We start from the raw sequence: 20,712 nt of genomic DNA on the forward strand, positions 1-20,712 counted from the left end.
GACTGAACTGCTTTTACTGCAGTCCACAACTCAGCTGTCAAGCATGGTGCACAACTGGCCAAAGCTACAGGTTTGTGCAGGTTGATGCTATGATCAGACTTCATTCTCCACTTCAATCACCCTGTCAGTTTGCTTCAGGTACAGAAGACTGGGCAAGATTGTAATCAATTCACTACAAAACCATCTCACCACTCCCCAAGGAGCGATCCAACATTGAGGCTAACATCACTGTGAGGATGGTGTGGGACTAACTGGCATTTTCACCCAGGACAGCGCAGTTAGCTATGCTCACAAACCTAGGTCATGGTGTTCATATGATAAGATGTTCAAGCCTCCCTGGCTTTCTCCAATGAATGAGTACCAGACAAGGTCAGACAAAGGGCTGCTGTTCTAATCCAACCACTCCAGACTCAAAAAGCGTCACCACATGGGAAGAAAAGCAGTTTACTTGGGAGTCACCATGTGGCAGACACTCTGTTAGAGAACTAGAAGCCTCCCAACAATTCTGCAAGACAGTTGCCATCACTAAGGGCAGCTGGGATTTCAATTCTGTTGGGCCCAGAGCTTTCTTCACAACACATATTCTCCCCTGCCTTGTAGAGTCAGCTGGGTGGGCCTGCACAAGCTTTGTGGACTGGACAGCTGGACTCACAGAAATAGGGGTGCTCCATGGCCTCTCTTGCGGTAAGCCGTGACTGGTGGTCGTATCGCAGCAGCTTGTCCAAGAAATCCAAGGCCTCAGGGCTGACAAGGTGCTGGTTTTCGCTGTGGACAAAGCGTTCCCATCGCTTACGGGAGTGTCTGTAGAGCCAAAGGGGGAATGAGAAATAGACTGAGGGGCACAGAAGCCCAACATTTCACTTCTACATTTTCTTTAGTGGCTAGTAGCCCAGCCACTAGCAAAAAAAGATCAAAGCTCAAGAGAGTAGGTCTTGTACCACTCTGCCACTAGGGAGACAACAAAACGAATTGGATAGACTGGAAATAGCAGTGTTGCAGAAAAGAGAAATCTGGGTCCTCACGATACTACAAAACGTAATTCAGGTTACTTTACAGGATTAAGTGCTCCTGTGTAGCAAAGAGGTCAGGTGCTGGGTTAATCGGGCCTCTTCCCCACCCCCACAAAAATTCCTGACATCTCTACCACTTGGTCGGCAAAAGCCCTTTCATCAGGCAAGTCCACCTTCTCCAGTTAAGTGGTTAATGAATTTGTATTTTGTCTAAGTTCCTATTGTCAGAGTCGACTGTTGGCAAATCAGTCTTGAAGAATGCATTTCCTTTTTCTATTACTCTTAGGGTTTTGTCATTTGGAGAAACAAGCTAAATCAAGAGATTTTGATTTTTGACTCAATTGTACTCTTCTCCTGACACCTACAATTCGTTCACTGACAGAATCTGCCAACCATACTCTCTACACTCAGACTCCTGGTAAGTGAATCTGGGAAATGGGCCATTCAGTTCAATGCTTTTACTACAGGCCTACCCATGCAACACCCTGCATCACCAGACCAATGACACACTTGCAGTGTTGGCAAAGAGAATGTAATCTATTTTGAGGATCCGAAGTATTTGTTTACATCCAAGTGCTTAAGGACAGAAGCACAGATTTTATGACTTACCTGCCCAAGATATCGTTGAAACGTGGATCTAATTCAATGTTGTATTTGTCAATATAGTCATATAAATCTTCTGTCCCCAGAACCTTGGCTATCCTCACCAACTAGGATCGAAAAGAGACAAAAACCCACACCACAAACACATTACATAATTAAGTCAACCAGTCATAAGTGAATTAACAGAAAAGGATGCCATGGTTAAAGGTATGAATGTGAACTTGTCACAATTTATTTAAAATTTCTGGGTGCCTGGGTGGCTCAGTTGGTTAAGCGTCTGCCTTCAGCTCAGGTCATGATCCCAGAGTCCTGGGATTGAGTCCCGCATTGGGATCCCTGCTCGGCGAGGCGTCTAATTCTTCCTCTACCTCTCCCCACTGCTTGTGATCTCTCTCTAATAAATAAAATCTTAAAAAAAAAAATTTTGTGGGGCGCCTGGGTGGCTCAGTCATTAAATGGGGGCCTTCAGCTCAGGTCATGATCCCAGGGTCCTGGGATCAAGCCCCACATCACACTCCCTGCTTGGCAGGAAGCCTGCTTCTCCTTCTCACACACTCCCTGCTTGTGTTCCCTCTCTCACTCTCTGTCAAATAAATAAATACAATCTTAAAAAAAAAAAAAAATTGTGCATGGCAGGAAGGGATTTCCATATAAAATTCCCTAATTATTACTCAATATGAAGGTGTCAGGAAAAAAGCAAATTGTCTTATAACCTTGTTCCTTCCCCTTGAAATGTCTCCCTGGTCAAGCTTTATTTCCCCCACCTCACAACCCAACCGAGGTGTCACTTCTTTTGGGAATATGCTCTTGTACATTCAGACCACTCACTCCCACTAACTGCCTTTTGTACCTGGTCTACAACTCTACTCTGACATTTATGACTGCAACTTATTGCCTTACATGTTCTTTCCCTTACTGGATAGACTATGAACCATGTGAGAGAAGGGACTATTCTTCTCTTTTTTTGCTGTATTCCTCAATCCTGCATGGTCCTGACAATAGAGTTACTGATTTTAACTGAATTCAGGTGGTATTCTTTGACTCATTAAAAATGGGCATTGTGCTCAAACAAGGCAACAGTACCTTCCACATGGTCCTAGAATCATTCCAGGTTCTCTTGAATGAAATGGCCCCTTGATCTTCAAGGGGAAGTGAAGCTAGTATAAAAAAACACCATCTATATTTCTACTGACAAACATCAACTTAATCCATAAAAAGAGACAAAAGGATCATAGAAATACCACATATAAACCAGTATATTGGAGGAAACATTCCCAACATGTTGGAGGAAATAGCTCTAACGAAAGCTCACCACTAGGAGATTCTAAGGTAATATTCCATTTCTTAAACTACTTTTATTTGTATATATGTTTTATAAACAATTCACATGTGTATTCACAATAAAGCAAGCACTGCACATTAAGAAGACTAGGAGAAAAAACTCTTGATTTCAAAAGGCTAAAGTGGTAGCTCCCAAAACACCAATCTGAAAATCAGTGTCAGTTTGGCTGAAGAAGTGATAAATTGAAAATTATTCTAGGGGCCTACCCTAAGAGATTCTGAATCAACAGATCTCAAGTGGGGGCCGGTCATCTGTATTTTAACAAGATCCACAGTAGTTTTCTAATGGGTAGGCAGATCTGGCCATCACTAAGTTAGCCCAGTAGGTTCCCTAATGGGAACAACATTATCACCTGATCATAATTATCATGTCCATGGAAAAATGGCTCCTTCCGGAAGATCATACTTGCCAGCATACAACCCAAGCTCCACATATCCAAACTATAATCGTACATCTGCATTAAAGTAAAAAAGTCAGTTATCATATATAAAATAAGAATGAAGTATCTTCTCAAAATAAAAATTGCTCTTTACTCTTAAAAAAAAAAAAAATATATACACACACACAACTCCACGGACTCAAAATCCAAAAACCAGTAACACCTTCATGTATTTTCAGTCTTTTTTTCTATGCCCCCACCCTGTTTCAAAACAATCTGTATACTATTTGGAATTGCTTTTCCACTTACCTAAGAAGGTCCCAAATTGTTACAGCCCATGGAAAACTTTTAAGGTGTAGCATTATTATAATGCATAAATGTTTCAAAATTTAATCTTTATCCTATAATAAGACTGTGTTTTGTTTTTCATCACCATTATAAATAATGTTGTATAGAATATTTTTATGCACAAAATGTTTTTTGAATTCAGGCTTATAGTCTCAGGATTCCAGAAAAGAAATTTCTAGGACAGAGTCTGAGCTTTGTAAGGTATCTGATAATAACACCTGGGAGGACCAGTCATGAAAGGTACTCCCAAGGACTTTGTTTCTGTGAGGAGAAGGAGGGTTTTTTTTCCTTTTTTTGGTAAGCAGAAGGTCTTTAGAATACAATTTAGGAAAATCGTAAGAGAACATTTTTGAGTTTACCTTAACGTTGGTTAAACCTAGCTCACAATTCTCAAACTAGCTCTGGAATTTCTGATTAGAAAAAGTATCTTTGGTGTATCTTTTCTTCAGTTAGATCAAATGCAGATCTAGTCTTACTCTCCTGATATTATGACAATAAAAATAACAAGTTATGATGGATGAACTGAAGTAATTCATATTTTACACTCATGAAAGGGACAGCCATGTATGTGCATAAATAGCCTACTCAAAAGCACAAAATGACATTTTTCACAAATTAAGTGAAAAACACAGGACTGAAATTTTATCTGCCCTTCTTTTCTCACCTGATAGTCTACAAGTAGCTCAGGACCTTTGAAGTATCGGGAAGCAACTCTGACATTATATTCTTGGCCAGGATGGTAAAATTCAGCCAAACCCCAGTCTATTAGTCGTAGCTGAAAGAAAAAAAAAAGAATAAATCATGAGTAATTTTCTCTTTCAAGCTACCCCTCACATTGTCATCAGAGTACTCTTAAAAATACCAGCCATGTCACTCTCTTACTCAAACATTTCCAGTGACTACCTAGTGCATTTAGGATGAAAATCGAACTTCTTGGGGCGCCTGGGTGGCTCAGTGGGTTAAGCGTCTGCCTTCAGCTCAGGTCATGACCCCAGGGTCCTGGGATTGAGCCCCACATTGGGCTCCCTGCTCTGTGGGGAGCCTGCTTCTCCCTCTGTCTCCCCCCACTTATGCTCGTGCTCTCTCTCAAATAAAATCTTAAAAAAAAAAAAAAAAAAAATCAAACTTCTTGGCTTGGCATACAGGGTTCTCCATGATCTAGTTCCTGTGCTCCAGTGAGATTTATAGTTCCTAAAAAACACCATCCCATTTTATAATTCTGCACAATTTCTCAAACTGTTCCTCTGACTAGAGTGTCTTCCATTGTCTAACCTAGACTCCTAACTGAACATATCCCCATCTTTTGAGATATTCAAGTTAGCCCTTCAATGAAGTCTTTTCTAAATTATCCAAGTAGAACTAATCCTTGCCTTTAGCCCCCTGAACCTCAAATATATTTCTTTAATAGAATCTACAACTCTTTTATTGTATATTTGTTTTCCACCTTTCTTTTTCAATTATGCACTGTAAGCTCCTTGAGGGAAAAGACTGTATAATTCACTTCTGCAATTTTTACAATTCAACATAATGCCCAGTATGCAGAAAAAAATATTTGTGGGGTGCCTAGGTAGCTCAGCCTGCTGGACATCCAACTCTTGATTTTGGCTTGGGTCATGGTCTCAGGGTTGTAGGATCGGGCCCTGCATCAGGCTCCACGCTCAGAACGGAGTCTGCTTGTCCCTCTCCTTCAGCTCCTCGCCCAGCTCTCTCTCATAAATGAATGAATGAATGAATAAAATCCTAAGAAGAATTTGCTGAGTGAATGAAGGGAAAAGCCACATAAACAGCTCCTATCAAAATGTATCCACAAAATAAAAAAAGAAGTAGGCAAGCCCAAGAGGCAACCTTATCTGCCCACTGTGCAAAGCACAATGATCTGAAGTATGAGCAGTAGGGCCTGAGCAGCGCCTGACACTCTGGCACCATCTCTGTAAGTTCACTGTTAACTAGGTACATACAGTGTTTTCCTTGTTTCAGTAATGAAGAGAAATGTAACAAAAGGTACAAAAGAAAGCATAACCTTTGTAGCTTGTTCTTCTTACCCCCTTAACATTAGGGCTGCAGAGCTCTTTCTGACCCTCTTTTCTTACCAGCAAGTACTCCAGATGACCACTTCTGGTCTGTGGCTTCACAGCACCTCAGCCTTTTCCACCTAAACTCTGGCCCATGCCTCCTGCCAGCTGACTCTTGCAATCACCTAACAGACATATCAAAACTCAATTTTTTTGTTTAAGATTTTTATTTCTTTGAGAGAGAGAGAGACAGAGAGAGAGAGAGAGAGAGACAGAGAACAAGCAGAGGGAGAGGGAGAAGCAGACGCCCCATAGAGCTGGAAGCCGACTAGGGGCTTAACCTCAGGACCCCGAGATCATGACCTGACCTGAAGTCAGTCGCTTAACCGACTGAGCCACTGAGGCTCTCCAAAACCAAACCTTTGATTATTCCCTGCAAACCTGCTTCACTCAGCCTCTCCCCTCCCAGTTAAAGGTAATTCTATTCATGCTGTCATTCAGGTAAAACATTTCCACCCTGGATTCTTTCCCATACACTGTACTGCAAATCTGTCAATTGGCTCTACCACATTCTGCCATCACCACCTCCTATCTGACTTACTGCAATAGCCTTTTTTCCTAACTGGTCTCCTTGCATTCACCCCTGTCCTCTTCCTCTGTTCTTCTCTACAGAGCAGAAGCTTTTCATTTAAAAATGATTATAAATTCACACAAAGTTGGAGATGTTCTGTATATCCTCCACCCAACTTCCCCTAATGGTAACATGCTGCCTAATTACAGTACATTAAAACCAGGTAATCAATATTGGCACAATTCAGACAGACCTTATTTTCCAGTTTTACATGCATGAAGGCGTGCAGTTCTTTGCAACTTTATCAATGCGTAGACTCACAGAACTTCCAGAAGATACAGAACTATTTCATCACCACAGATGTCCCTTGTGCTATCCCTTCCCCTTCACTTCCTAATCCCTGGGGCAACCCCTCTGTTCTCAACCTCCAATTTTGTCATTTTGAAAATGGACTCAGTGTAACTTTTTATGATTGCTTTTTTCCCCTCAGCATGAAATCCAGCAAGCTGTGCATTATCACTAGTTCGTTCTTTCTTTTTTTCTCTTTAAAGATTTATTAGAGAGAGCGCACGCTTGCAAGTCGGGGGAGGGATAGAGGAGGAGAAGCAGACTCCCCGCTGAGCAGGGCACCCGATGTGGAGCTTGATCCCAGGACCTGAGATCATGACCAGGGCCAAAGGCAGACACCTAACCGACTGAGCCACCCAGGTGCCCCAATCTGGCATTTTTCAAAATGGCTGTGCCACTCCATGTTCCCACCAGCAATGCATGAGATCAAGTTTCTCTGCATTCTTGCCAGTATGTGGTATTGCCACTTTTTATTTTAATCGTTCTAACAGATACGTAATGAATTTTTTAAAATGTGAGACTATGTCAATCTTCTGCTCGAACCCTGCAAAAAAGCTCTGCATCTTCAGAGAAAAGGCCTGACAATGATCTTTAAGGTTTTACATGATCTGGTTCTCTTTACCTCTTTGATCTCATTTTGTTCCTCTCTCACCTGTTCATGCTTTCCAGCTCTATCTGTTCCAACATGCCAGGCACATTCTTGCCTCAGGGCCTTTGCACCTGCAATTTCTTCTATCTGGGACACATTTGTTTTTGTGATTACATGGCTGGCTCCCTCCAAGTGTCGTTAAAATGTCACCTTCCCAATGAAACCTTCCCTTTACAACCTTGTTTAAAACCGCAATACCCTCCACCGTTCCCTATTCATGATTTATTTCTCTTCCACATCACTTTTTTTATAAAAAGATTTTATTTGAGAGAGAGTGTGCAAGAAAGCACGCACACGTACAAGAGCTGGGGAGGGGCAGAGGGAGAGGGGACTCCCCACTGAGCACGGAGCCCGACATGGGGTTTGATCCCAGGACCCTGGGATCATGACCTGGGAAGAAGGCAGACACTTAACTGACTGAGCCACCCAGGCGTCCCTCTTCCACATCACTTTTAACTTTCTATCCCACCAGCCTCCCACAAATGCAAGTTTCCTATGGACAAGAATTTTTTTGTCTATTTGTCTCACACCTACATCTCCAGCCTCTAGAACAATACCTATTACATAGTGTGAATCTAAAAGAATTATTAGCTGATGAATAAATCAACTATGTCTCCAAAGTCTACAACGGATAGCCATCACTGCCTACAAAAGGTGGGCCTGGTCACCTTAAAAAACTGACTATAAAGCCATGTGGTCAGTGCAGCTCTATTAAAAGCATCTGTAGAGTTCAGGGACCTCATGACACTTGCAACTAAGCAGCAGCATTTTCTGAATATTTTATCTGTATTACAACTGTGTATAGTTAATTCTCACAATAATCTAGTGGCACACAAACCAATTTACATTTTACAAGTAAGGAAAAGGAAGCAAATGAGAAAGGAGTTTCCTCAAGAGACTAGTTATTTAATAAATGAAACCAGAAGCCAGCTCTCTTGCCCAAAGCTAATGTTTTGCCCATTAATCGGTTTCCTTCCCCCTTTTTTTTCCCAAAGTAATCTCTATGCCCAACATGGGGTCTGAACTCATAACCCCGAGACCAACAGCTGAATGCTCTACTGACTGAGTCACCCAGGGGCCCCAAATGTTTCCTTCTTGATAGTATTCTTAGGAATATGAATATTGATTTCAACATTCTGATTCATTAATGAGTTCATTCACTTACCAAACATTTATCAAGTGCTTAGTAGGTAACAATGACTGTGACAGATGTTGAAGATGGGCTGATAACTTTATCATACAAATAAGTAACACTTGGCAGTCTATCACTTTACCTTTCTGTGCTCATGATCAATCATAACATTATGGGGCTTCACATCTCTGTGCATAATTCCCATGCTGTGACAATAATCCAGGGCCTGTAGGAGAGCAGGTAAGAAAGAAAGAGTTAGCCTGCTGAAAAGTGATTTTCTTAAAGTCATCTTTTTCCTCCATAGTTTTCCTTCTAGCCTCACCCCTGGGAGTCAAGGTTAGGACAATCACTCCCACCCTATTCTTCAGACACCTGTTCAAGATTCCATAGTCAAGCAAACTCACAGCCTCTGAACTTCAAGTTCTGTTCCTACACTGTTGTTTCAACTTCCTTTCTGTTCAAAAACACCCAAAGTGTATACCAATAGCATTACTTCCAATCTCTCCCCCCTTACCCAAAGGCTGGATTATTTTCACAAACACAGGCCCCTCAGAAGAAAACTGGTCTGTCCTATAAACCTCTCATTTGAAGAACAATAATTCTCTAGCAGCTAAGAGTCCACAATAGAGGATGGCAAACCACAGCCCATGGGCCAAATATGGCCTGCTGCCTGTTTTTGTGAATAATGTCTTATTGTAACACAGCCATACCTATTTGTTTACATATCGTCTCTGGCTGCTTCTCTGTTACCACAGCAGATATGAGTAGTGTGAGAAAGACCCTATGGCCCACAAAGACAAAAATTTTACTGTTTGTCCCCTGTACCTTATTTATGACATCAAATCTGATTTGAAAACCATGTCCAATCTGAAACTAGGGTGAACTGAGCACCATAACCTTTGGAGTTTGCTAATCCCAGCCTTCAAGCCAGCTGATGTCACTGGCCAAGTTCTTGTCCTTCCTGAAGGGCAACCTGGGTTCTTATGGTTCCCAAGGTTAGACAAGTGTATCCTTAACTTTGTGAGGTCCTGCTTGCCACAATACTGCATAAGCCAACGGAAAAATCAAATATCTCTGTTGGCATGGTCTCTTTAGGGCACTATAAGGTTCAAATGCAGGCTTTATAGCAACCGTCATTTGGTAAGAAACTTTAGCCACCTTGTAGCAATTTTTCATCTATAAAGCTGATCTTAATGCTTATTAGGAGCAAGATAATTGGTGATCCCACTTGAGAAATCAAAGTCCACTCTAAGTCAGCAATCTCTTAAGGAGAGATTTACATAACCCTTAGGATAATGACCCTTTGAGGGCTGAGTTAGTTTACAGTTTCACTTGTTGAATTTTAAGTAAAGTATACCAGAAGCTAGCATATCAAAAGTTATTTTTGTAAGTTTTGACAATTTAATTGTAACTTTCACAGGAGCACGACAGAGATAACAAATACTTTTTAAAGGGGTCCCAGCTCACTTCTAAATGCCGTTTCCAAAGCATTCTAAATTACATTCCTACTGGACTCTATTCCATAATGCTTACCTTACCACACGGGCTCTGATGCTATTAACTTACTAAGACCTTTTATGAGGAGGCCCCTTCTTTCAACATACTTTTCAAAAGTAATTCACTGGCTTTTCCACAGTTAATTGGACTATTTAACAAAAGGAAGATCAAACTAAAGATATTTAGTATTCCAGGTTCCCTTACCTTCAGAATCTCATACATGTAAAATCGAATATCATAGTCTGTTAACGTCTGGTACAATTGCTGTTAAAGACAAACGCAACATTTGAGCCATGAAAATAATACTGATAGGAAGGCAATTTCTCATCTTTGTAGTGATTCAAACCAAGGCTTGGCTCCTTTGCCACTGTTCCAAGATCTGTCTGTTCACTGGTCTCTACTTCTCCAACAGAAAATTTGCTTTTTATTTTTTTAAGATTTTATTTATTTGACAGAGAGACAGAGCGAGAGAGGGAACACAAGCAGAGGGAGTGGGAGAGGGAGAAGCAGGCTTCCTGCCGAGCAGGGAGCCCGATGCGGGGCTCAATCCCAGGACCCTGGGATGATGACCTGAGCTGAAGGCAGACACTTAACGACTGAGCCACCCAGGCACCCCAGAAAATTTGCTTTTTAAAGGAGATACTTTGGGTCTTTATATGTAGAAGTGAAGACTTACTTAAACTTGTATTGCTCAAGCTATAATCCACTGCTGGATTTCAATTTATATATGCAACATGCATTGATGTTATACACTTGCTATAGTCTGCTTTTCACTTATCTCTAGACCTTCTCATACAAGGCATTTTGGCAAATATACAACCTCCTTAGTAGGGAACTAACCCATTTTTGGCTTACATAGTTATAGGCACTGTGGATCAGCAGTGGGTATGCAAGATGGCTTGCTGACAAATCTGTCAATTTAACAGAATTATTCCTGTCCCAATTTGAAAGTAAACTCCAAACAACTGTCATATATCCTTTCCTGGTTCCAAAAAGTTGCAGATTTTTTTTACATCTACATATCATTAAATGGTTAGTGATATCCTGACAGTTTTCCTTGAAGTTATTGTTCTGATTCTAAAATAGTTCTTTTTCCTTCTCTCAGCAAAGAATTCACCCATTTATTGATATGTAACATTCTTAATACTGGACTGGTGCAGAAGCCAAGTCAAATACCTTTACAGCTTATAACCCAAGAGAGTGCCCATATTCCTGTGCTGTACACCTGTTTGGTGTTAAGAACTATTTGAAATAAATAGGCCACTGGATGGGATGGAAGTCAGACATCTATTGTAGAGGTTTGTATTATACCAGAATTTACACCACCCTTCTCTACCCACCCCCTTTTAAGATCTATAGCCCAGAGTTTCTGAGGAGTCCCAAGGTATAAGCAGTCCTTGCTTGTACATACAAAATACCTTCCTTCTTTTTTTTTTAAAGATTTTATTTATTCATTTGACAGAGATAGACACAGCGAGAGAGGGAACACAAGCAGGGGGAGTGGGAGAGGGAGAAGCAGGCCTCCCGCAGAGCGAGGAGCCCTATGCGGGGCTCGATCCCAGGACTCTGAGATCATGACCTGAGCCGAAGGCAGACACTTAACGACTGAGCCACCCAGGCGCCCAATACCTTCCTTCTTGAATACAGTTGTTTTAAAGTGAAATGCCCTACAGCCAGGTCCTGACTGAACATGTGCTGTGGCCTTTTATTAGGTTTGATGTCTGCAGAAACTGTTAAATGAATTGTAGAGGTGGTGAGAAATAAATGTATTGGTAATTAAAAAGAGCGCAAAACGAACGGAAGAGCAAAATATCAAGATGTGGGAAGTGGACACTGCTTGTACAGGAGTTTCTCTACCTTAATAGTTAGCACTGTAAGGATGAAAAGCTATTTTTAAGCAAGTCAGAAGGAAGCTCTTCTAACAGTAACATCACTAAAAGGCTTTCTATGTGGTCTAAAAACCCAACACCTTGAAATGGTTGGTTATATATTATACCTTGAAGTCTGTGTTGTTTACGTGTTCAAAAACCAAGGCAGGGGTTCGTGACTAGGGGAAAGAAAAAGAAAACACACATTAGCAACAACCCTGGCAGCTTTAGTAGGCACAATGTTTGCGGATACTACATGGTGAATTTGGTAGTCCTTGCCTCAGTAGTAGGAAACCCTCTACTGCTACAAGCCCTCCCCGCTCTGATCATCACCACACTTGGGTCATTTTTGGGATGGATTTCAAACAGAAGACATGGAGCTGAAGTCTCACCAGGCTGTAGGCAGCCCGACAATGCGCCCATCGCCCATCGGCATCGGACCTGAGTTTGCAAAATGGATTAACACATTTCAGTTTCCAGTGCTATCAGTCTCTTAGCCTAGAAGAATAAGAAATAGTCTGTGGGTGGAGGTCTCTTTGAAAGAAAGACCCAAGCTAGTTAAATGGTATAACTGATTAAGCACTTTTAAAGCAGGACTTAACGGTCGAGGGGGGAAAATAAAGAGGGCAGTTGTGCTCTGGGTCAAACACCAGCTCAGCCCTGGTGGGCCTTGCCAGCGCCTACTATACTCACCACAGGGTCTTTTACAATGTCTGCCAGTGTGATGATATTGGGACCGCCTCGTAAATTCTCCAAAATCTTTATTTCACGCTTGATTTTCTTCTTCTTTACCGGCTAAAAGGATGAAAGTGTATTAGTGAAATTAGTTCAGAGTATTTCAATACGTAAAGTAATACATAAATGGCTTACTTATGAACTCTTTGAAGGAAGGACATGTGCCAGTCTCATCTCTGAATCCCCTTCAAGCCCTGTGCCAGGTATTCTGCGGTACTTAGCAAATGCAGAATTGAAAAAAAAGTCTTCATCCCAAAGACCAGACCTCTGCAGAACTAGCATTTAATTCCAGTTGTCAATCTTAGCACGTTAACTTTTTAAAACTATACAAACTAGGAATGTAAATGGTAACACTAAGATCTAGCTTATAAAAATCTCTTTGTCAATTAGGATGAAGAATGGGCTCTTTCCACTCCTTCCTCTAAGTCTATAAACACCCTAGGGGCGCCTGGGTGGCTCAGCTGGTTGAACCTCTGACTCTTGGTTTTGACTCGGGTCATGATCTGAGTTGTGAGATTGAGCCCCACATTGGGCTCCATGCAAACCGCAGAGTCTGCTGGGATTCTCTCTCTCCCCCGCTAAAATATAATAAATAAATAAAATCTTAAAGGAAGTCAGGCCCAACAGCAAGGATGGCCAAACCATCTTTGTGCAGCGTAACTGTGGGTTAAATGCTGGCTGTGGAGTCAGACTGTGTAAGGTGAATCACACTGTCATTACCTGCTGGCTGTGTGCCAACAGCAAATTACATAAGTTCCCTAAGCCTTTCATTATGGGTAAAAATGATCAATAGGAGTACATATATCTGAATATGGCTGGGATATAACCCTTAATATCTGTCTAGCTTTATCACCAATATTCCTATAAATGAACCCCCCTCCCTCCATTTTAAAAAGACCACTCTGCAGAGCCCCTTGAGTATATTTTCCATGTTCCTTCATCCTCATCCATCATTTTTACATCTGTTCTCATACAGACATCCTTTTCATTTTTCTGAAGAGGGCTTTGGTCCAACTGCACTTCCTCCACAAAGCCTTCCTTCTAAATAGCTCGGGTAGTGCTAGTCTAAAAGAAATACAATGCAAGCCACATGTGTATTTTATTTTATTATTATTATTATTTTTTTTTTTTTAAAGATTTTATTTATTTGACAGAGACACAGAGAGGGAGCACAAGCAGGGAGAGTGGGAGAGGAAGAAGCAGGCTACCCACTGAGCAGGGAGCCCGACGCGGGGCTCGATCCCAGGACCCTGGGATCATGACCTGAGCTGAAGGCAGATGCCTAACGACCGAGCCACCCAGGCGCCCCACACATGTGTATTTTAATTTAAATGTTCTAGTAACCACATTAAAAAAGTGAAAAGAAACAGACAAATTTCAATATATTTAACAAAAACGTATCCCAAATCTTACCATTTCAACATGTAAATATAAAAAATTACTAATAAGCAATTTTATATATATATTTTTTGTACTAAGCCTTTGAAATTGAGTATATTTTATCCTCATAGCATATGTCAATTTGCACTAGCCACATTTCAAATGCTCAGTAGCCCCATGTGGCCCATGTCTGCTACCCTGGACCATGTATGTAGGTCTTTCCTAGGGTGTCAGTCACCTCAGACTACTGATACACTGCATATGATTCTTAGAAATTGTTTTAAGTATGTATCATCTCTTCATCAACATTAGTGGTTACTAAACTTCATGATCAACAGTCACCTGGATTTTTAAATATACAGTTTCCTAGGTCCCACCTAGAACTGCTGAATCAGAATCTTGAGATTGCAGCTAGAGAGCAATTCTTAGATACTTCCTAGGTTTGATACTCCAGGTCTAGGAACTACCAAACCGTATCGTAAACTCTTGTAACCTTGCCTTAAGTCCTAAGCATGTGATACAGACACAAGCAAGCAAGTCTTGGATACAGACCATCCTCAAAATCTGGCTATGTAGCTATGCAGCTTTGGGAAAAGCACTTAAATGTTTCTGAATTTACACTTGCCTTGAAGAACTGTTGTAATGTAAATACCACAGTTAGAATAGGGGCCAATTCAAATTAGACAATAAATGGAAACTGTTACTAATAAGACTCCCACAGACCACATTTAATTCAATCCACAGCTCTTAGCCTTGCTATTAGAACTCAATACACTCTGACTGGGAAGCAGGCTGACTGGAAGTTTTCTCTTTTTGCTTCAACTATCAGATCTTTATCATCTGCTAGAGTATCTGGGAGATCTTTCTACCTTCCAGGGACTAACCCATCAATCTAGCCTGTTTTCTACTAAATCACTATTTCCCAACTGCCAGTTTTTGGCAAAAAGCTACTGGTTTATGAAACTTTCCTCCTTAAAATCTATAAACTTACAAAGCTGGTTTGTGATAGACCAGGCAGGTGACTTAAACCCTAATTTAATGTGATCAACACAACTATTCTGTCTTAAATAGGTGGGAGAGATTAAAAACTTTAAATACAGTTTATGAATGAACTTCATCTATACTTATAATCATCTATATAATTACAGTAAAATATACAGTACAGTTAGAAAAAGACTGAGCTGAAAAAAGTCTTTTCAACTCCCAGCCCCCACTCAAAATGCAGAGATGATATTTTCTAGGTGACCACCAATTTAATCTCCCTTTCCAAGTTCACCTCCCGTGTATGGTCACTTGACACCTTCCACATGAAACATTTCTCACTTGTTTCTTCCTCTTTTCTTATCTTGTGCATTCTAAATCACACTCCCCCCTTCTCCACTCCCACCCACACCTATCCAAATCCTCCTTCCATTCAGGACCTGAAAACAGCTCCTGGGACCTTTTCCTAACCACCACCTTCTTCTGAACTGTGAAACCTACTGTTCGTGCCTTTTATATGACTCTAGATAACCTATCACTTTATCATATCCCTTTCCATGTAAGTATCATCCTACAGTTACAAAGAAGTTCTGCCTCCAAAGCGTTATTTCTTTTTCTTTTTTTTAAAGGTTTTTATTTATTTATCTGAGAGAGAGAATGGGAGACAGAGAGCATGAGAGGGGGAGGGCCAGAGGGAGAAGCAGATTCCCTGCTGAGCAGGGAGCCCGATGCGGGACTCCATCCCGGGACTCCAGGATCATGACCTGAGCCGAAGGCAGTCGCTTAACCAACTGAGCCACCCAGGTGCCCCTCCAAAGTGTTATTTCTATATATAATTTTTTATTTGATCCTCATATCAACTCTGAGAAAGACAGGGAAAGCAAGATTATCTCATTTGCACAGATGAGCAAACATCTTAGATAGTTAAAAGGACTACCAAGGTTAATTATTTTTAGAGTATGGATTAGAATCCACATGTTCTGATATCCAGCCTGCTTCTCTTTCTACGTGTGTAAGACAGATAGAAATACTTAAACTATCTGTTTCCCATAAGGTGTGCCATGGCACCATAGCAAATTCATGGGGGCTCTGTGAAATTTTTAATTTTTGAGGGAAAAATCGATCAATACCCAGTATCTGCCAGATACAGAGTATACTACCAGCCTGAGATCGTTCACAGTTTCAACATTAGATTGCACTACATCCCTTTTGATGACGCATTTTTGTGAAGCTGGGTTTTTAGCTGCTGCTGTGATAAAAAGCAAATACTGTACAGAAATCAATGTTGAAAAGGACATGAAGCTACTGGTGTCCAACTTATTCCAACATTTGAGAAACTGTGCAGTGGTTGACAGGTGTATGTACATATCCCAATACTAATCAATTATGGTTATATAAGAATAAAATGACATCTTTCTTTCAATCTATGTATATAGCATTTTAAATGGCACCCAAGCTAAAATAAACACTTTGTTATTTGGACTTAGCTACTTAAAGCTTACTGAAACAATATGGGTGGCTATCAATTGAAAAAGTCTGGGAACCTCTGCTTCTCAGTGTCAAATATATAAAAGTTCCCATGGCAAGGAACTATATGCTAAGTTCCTGGCATCTGATATTGCACAGTACAGTTAAAATTAACTTACAAGTTGCATATTGGTAGCCTATTGGCCAAACCTGGCCTGTAGAGCATTTTTAAAAACTCCTGAGCCAACATTTAACAAGCAGGGTAATTTATATATAAATATAAATTTCTACTTTCTTTTTGCAAAGAGTATCCAGTAACACTAGACTTCACTACTGCGAAGCAATTATCAGCCGGTGCTGGAGCACATGCTGCAGTCTACCCATCACTCACATCCTCCAATATGGGCACGTACATCAGACTAGCTGCATTGATGGTATCTGCCTGCTATTTAAAGGCCTGCATTTCTGACTCCTTATCCTTACACAGAAGAAGTAACAACTTCTTGAAAACAAAAGGATGGACTGTAACTAAAAATCTAGGAAATCAGTATTAGGCAAGACCTGGAAGAGAGAAGATTGAACCCTTACTCCCTCCCTCTATCAAAATCTAGCTGTATGACTTGAGTCAAATCACTTATCTTGCTTCAGTTTCCTGATCTGTCAAATAAAGAGAACCTCTTCCAACAATTTCATAGGCTATAATAAAGGTGGTGAAGCACTCCAAAAACCCTTTCAAATGCTACTTTTAAAAAGGTATTTTTAAAAAATTTTTAAGTACTATTACTTAAAAAAATCTAAATTCCAAATATCTCTGAAATTATAATCTCTCTCTTTTTATACTCACCTTGAGAATTTTAACAACAACTTTTTCATTATTTGTGATGTTGATAGCTTCAAATACTTCACTGTATTTACCCCGGCCTAATTTTCGAACCAGCTGGTAGTCATCTTGATTACTGTAAACAGAAAGACTCAAAGTCACAATGATTTTAAAAATTCAAACTATAGGGCACTAATTAACTTTAAAAAACTACTACCAGGAGGAGTAAAAGAAATGAAAGGTACTTCAAATAATCTCTGTACTTTAAAAATTGGGCCATTAATTAAAAATGTGTGTTCCAAGTCCTAGAATTACAAAAATGTAAGCCTTTCAATTATTCTTTCAAATACCAAATTGTTTATATTTCTACTGGCATACCATACATACCTAGCTTTTATTAGGGTTTGCTGTGTTTGTGTCCAATAACAAACAGCTTTCCCTTAGAGAATAATTTTTATATATTCCTGTCCTCTCCTGCCTGGCCCAGCAGAAAGTCAATAAGTATTGCAAGAATATTTCAATTCAGGCGCACTTTGGAAGCAGCACATTTTTAATGGGCCTTTTTGCAGGGTTTTTAGCTGCTGCTGTGATAAAAAGCAAATACTGTACAGAAATCAATGCTGAAAAGGACACGAAGCTACTGGTGTCCAACTTATTCCAACATTTGAGAAACTGTGCAGTGGTTGACAGGTGTATGTACATATGGCTTTCAACATACAGGCTTGACCTCCCACTTGCCCTCCAAGGCAAACCCTGAGAACAGTCCATGTAGTGGAGTTTGCAAATCACACCACAGATCATGAACCATAATAAGGTGTCCCTTCCTCACTTTTACCCATATCCCGGGATTACTAGCATCATCAGAGGTAAAAAATGAGGGAAATGTCAACATTTTCTCCCTGCCTCTGAATACAACTTAGATGACTTTGCTTTCAAGAATGACAAACATGGTCCCTTTCATAAGGTCTAAATTCTATTTACTCCTGCTGGAGACACTGAAAATCCAAATAACAAATTAGCCATCCATTTTCCTCAAGCACCTAAAAAGAAAGTGAATGAACAGATAAGGCAAAAGGTACTAAGGACAATGGACAATGTATTAAGGCAGGTCAAGGGAAAGGAAGCTCTTAGTTCTGGTTGAATTCTGTGGGGTGGGCACAGATAACAAATGCAAGCAAGCAAACAGCACCATGCCCAAAACTCAAAAGGGTTGTTGAGTGTTACTTAAGCACAACTAAGTGCAAAGCACTCAATTTGAAGAGAGTGGTTGAAATTTCCTTAGCAAAACACAGGTATTCCTAGAGTCCGAAGCCTGGGATATGAGGGGAATTGTCAGAATATCAATTATGACATTTATCGATACCACTGGTTCTTGATGGTATCTCTGAAGCACACCGTGCCTCTCTGTGCAGAGGCAGTGCACTTACTGTTAAAAATCCTGGTCCCATCAGGCTGACAGTATATCCTTATGCCAATTTTGGGAGACTACCTTTAACCACTTGCAGGTTATATACATGTGAACAGACTTAAAATATAGCATATGGGAGCTGTAGCTTTGTGTGTTTTCAAATGCTTTCTTTGTATTTCATGTCAAAAAGCTTTTATCACAATAAGTATGACCTGATCAATTAACTGCATACACGTTGGGACAAGAGATGCAAACATCCAAAAGAGACTGCATAGAGAATGAGGGGCAAACACAGCTGTTAAGGTAAACTGCAACTGTTCAAAATGGAATTTGGGTTGAATTCCGTGTTACAAATGGCTAGCCTCATGATAAGGGCAAATGCTGACAAGGGTTTAATTTTAATTCTATCATACAGAGGACGTCTTTGTGGAGATCTGTTTCATCCTTCAGTATCATCATGGGACAACATTCTCTGACCGCAAAAATATTTTATGTAAGAGTTTGGTGTTTTTAAAGTCTCTCAAGTATTAATTCTCACCTAACTGTGAAGCCCTTAGCTGAGATAAGCTAAGAGCTAACTCTTTGTTACCAGCCTTTTATCCAGAATATATAAGTCCAAGGAAAGAGTAAGAGACGGAAATAATTTTTACATGGTAAACCCATCAAAACTCTTAATTTGCCAAAGCAATACCTTGCTTCTCCACTGCAGAAGTAAACACAAATCAGGTTTCAATCTTGAAGTTTATAAATGCACAGTCAGGAAGGATTCCTGATAGAAATTACTCAACAAATCCACAAGAGTCAGCCCTTTGAGTGAGGACAGTGAAGTAAAAGGAAACAATTACCCCCACTCCACCACGTGTGACTCATAATCCCAGTACTCTCGGGGTCTGTGTGTATTAACATCTGTGTAAACTCTGGCCCTGCTTGGCACGGGTCCCGACATGTCAGACAGGTTGGCGAACGAAGGTGGACTTGATGTTTGGAGATCTGGTGGTCACTGTGTTCAGAAGCAGCTGGGGGTAAGACCTTGTTTCAGACCTGTTTTCTTTAAACTGCGAACACAAAGTGCATAAAGGCCAAGGAATTATTTTTTAAAAGCATATGAGAAGAAAAAAAATCATCTTACAATAATGGCCTCAAATATACCTCTGGCTCTTCTACCTGTTAACCAATGACTAGGTCCCAAATGTGTTAACCACAGTGTTTCCTATAACTTGGAAAGAAAATAATAATAAACCCAAGAAACTTACTTAAAATTAAATTGGCCCTAATTGTACTCTGCAAAGTGGCTTGTTACCTCCCTATCTAAAGTCTGGACGTTCTTTATAAGATAGCTTGGAAGGGAAAAATGGCATCAAGGAGAGACCCATCAACATTACTACCATTTACACAATCTACAGAAATTACTGGCAAGAACAGCTTTCTATAGCTCAAGGAGTAGTATTAAAAGGCTCTAGAATAGTGGCAAAGCCAGGAGTACAAACCGTCAGGCTGACTCTAATGGTTGATGAAACCAGGAAGGGAATAAAGACTTGTTCTCATACATTAAAGTTTACTGTCTTTTTATATTGATCCAAATCACTTGGGGAACCTTGCATAATAATCAGCAGATCCTTAATTACCATTTGAAAGACAATTTCATTAAATTTAAAAACAAATAATTTCCTCTTGATTTGTTTAATACAGGAGTAAGCTTAATAAAAACTGGTAGAAGACAGTAATACATATTGCATTACCTAATGCAAAATTTGACACGGAAGGAAAAGTGGTGAATTTTATTTAGAAACATGCTTTCTACCAAATCAGTAAACTAAATCTACCTAATTGGTAAACTGTGATGTCTTCCTGACCGTTCCAATCTATTTATCTCCTTTCAACGATTCCTATAGCATTTGTTGATTCCCTTTACTCTGCATTTAATTAAAAATGTATTGCGTCTTCAGATTTCATAACCTGAGAACACATCACCTATGCAGTTTTCTGGCCCAGACTGTGTAACCTCAACTTAATTACAAGGAAACACTGGACAAACAGAAAACGAGGAAGCTTCTATAAAAAAAAGAGGGGGGGAGGGCGCCTGGGTGGCTCAGTCGTTGAGCGTCTGCCTTCGGCTTGGGTCATGATCCCAGGGTCCTGGGATCGAGTCCCACATCGGGCTC

General features: G+C 40.3%; 1 protein-coding gene across 3 annotated transcripts in view; it reads right to left on the minus strand.

Annotated features, from left to right (window-relative positions):
• The window catches only part of CSNK2A1 (casein kinase 2 alpha 1), a 54,023-nt gene that overhangs the window by 5,753 nt on the left and 27,558 nt on the right, over nucleotides 1-20,712 (minus strand). For 2 of the 3 annotated variants that reach the window (XM_045885591.3, XM_054510046.2), the window contains 10 exons: nucleotides 19,396-19,605; nucleotides 17,167-17,278; nucleotides 12,453-12,554; nucleotides 11,888-11,938; nucleotides 10,096-10,155; nucleotides 8,537-8,620; nucleotides 4,347-4,457; nucleotides 3,308-3,409; nucleotides 1,620-1,720; nucleotides 653-801 (listed from right to left, as the gene is read on the minus strand). In XM_045885591.3, coding sequence (XP_045741547.1) covers nucleotides 653-801; nucleotides 1,620-1,720; nucleotides 3,308-3,409; nucleotides 4,347-4,457; nucleotides 8,537-8,620; nucleotides 10,096-10,155; nucleotides 11,888-11,938; nucleotides 12,453-12,554; nucleotides 17,167-17,278; nucleotides 19,396-19,496 — 973 coding nt within the window. In that variant the 5' untranslated portion in view covers nucleotides 19,497-19,605. The remainder of the gene's footprint in view (nucleotides 1-652; nucleotides 802-1,619; nucleotides 1,721-3,307; nucleotides 3,410-4,346; nucleotides 4,458-8,536; nucleotides 8,621-10,095; nucleotides 10,156-11,887; nucleotides 11,939-12,452; nucleotides 12,555-17,166; nucleotides 17,279-19,395; nucleotides 19,606-20,712) is intronic. The other variant, XM_045885592.3, reaches the window with a different exon arrangement.

This window comes from Mirounga angustirostris, unplaced genomic scaffold (assembly GCF_029215605.1).
Source record: "Mirounga angustirostris isolate CCGP_5_RB_7025 unplaced genomic scaffold, mMirAng1.0.hap1 SCAF_10, whole genome shotgun sequence".
Taxonomy (NCBI): Eukaryota; Metazoa; Chordata; class Mammalia; order Carnivora; family Phocidae; genus Mirounga; species Mirounga angustirostris.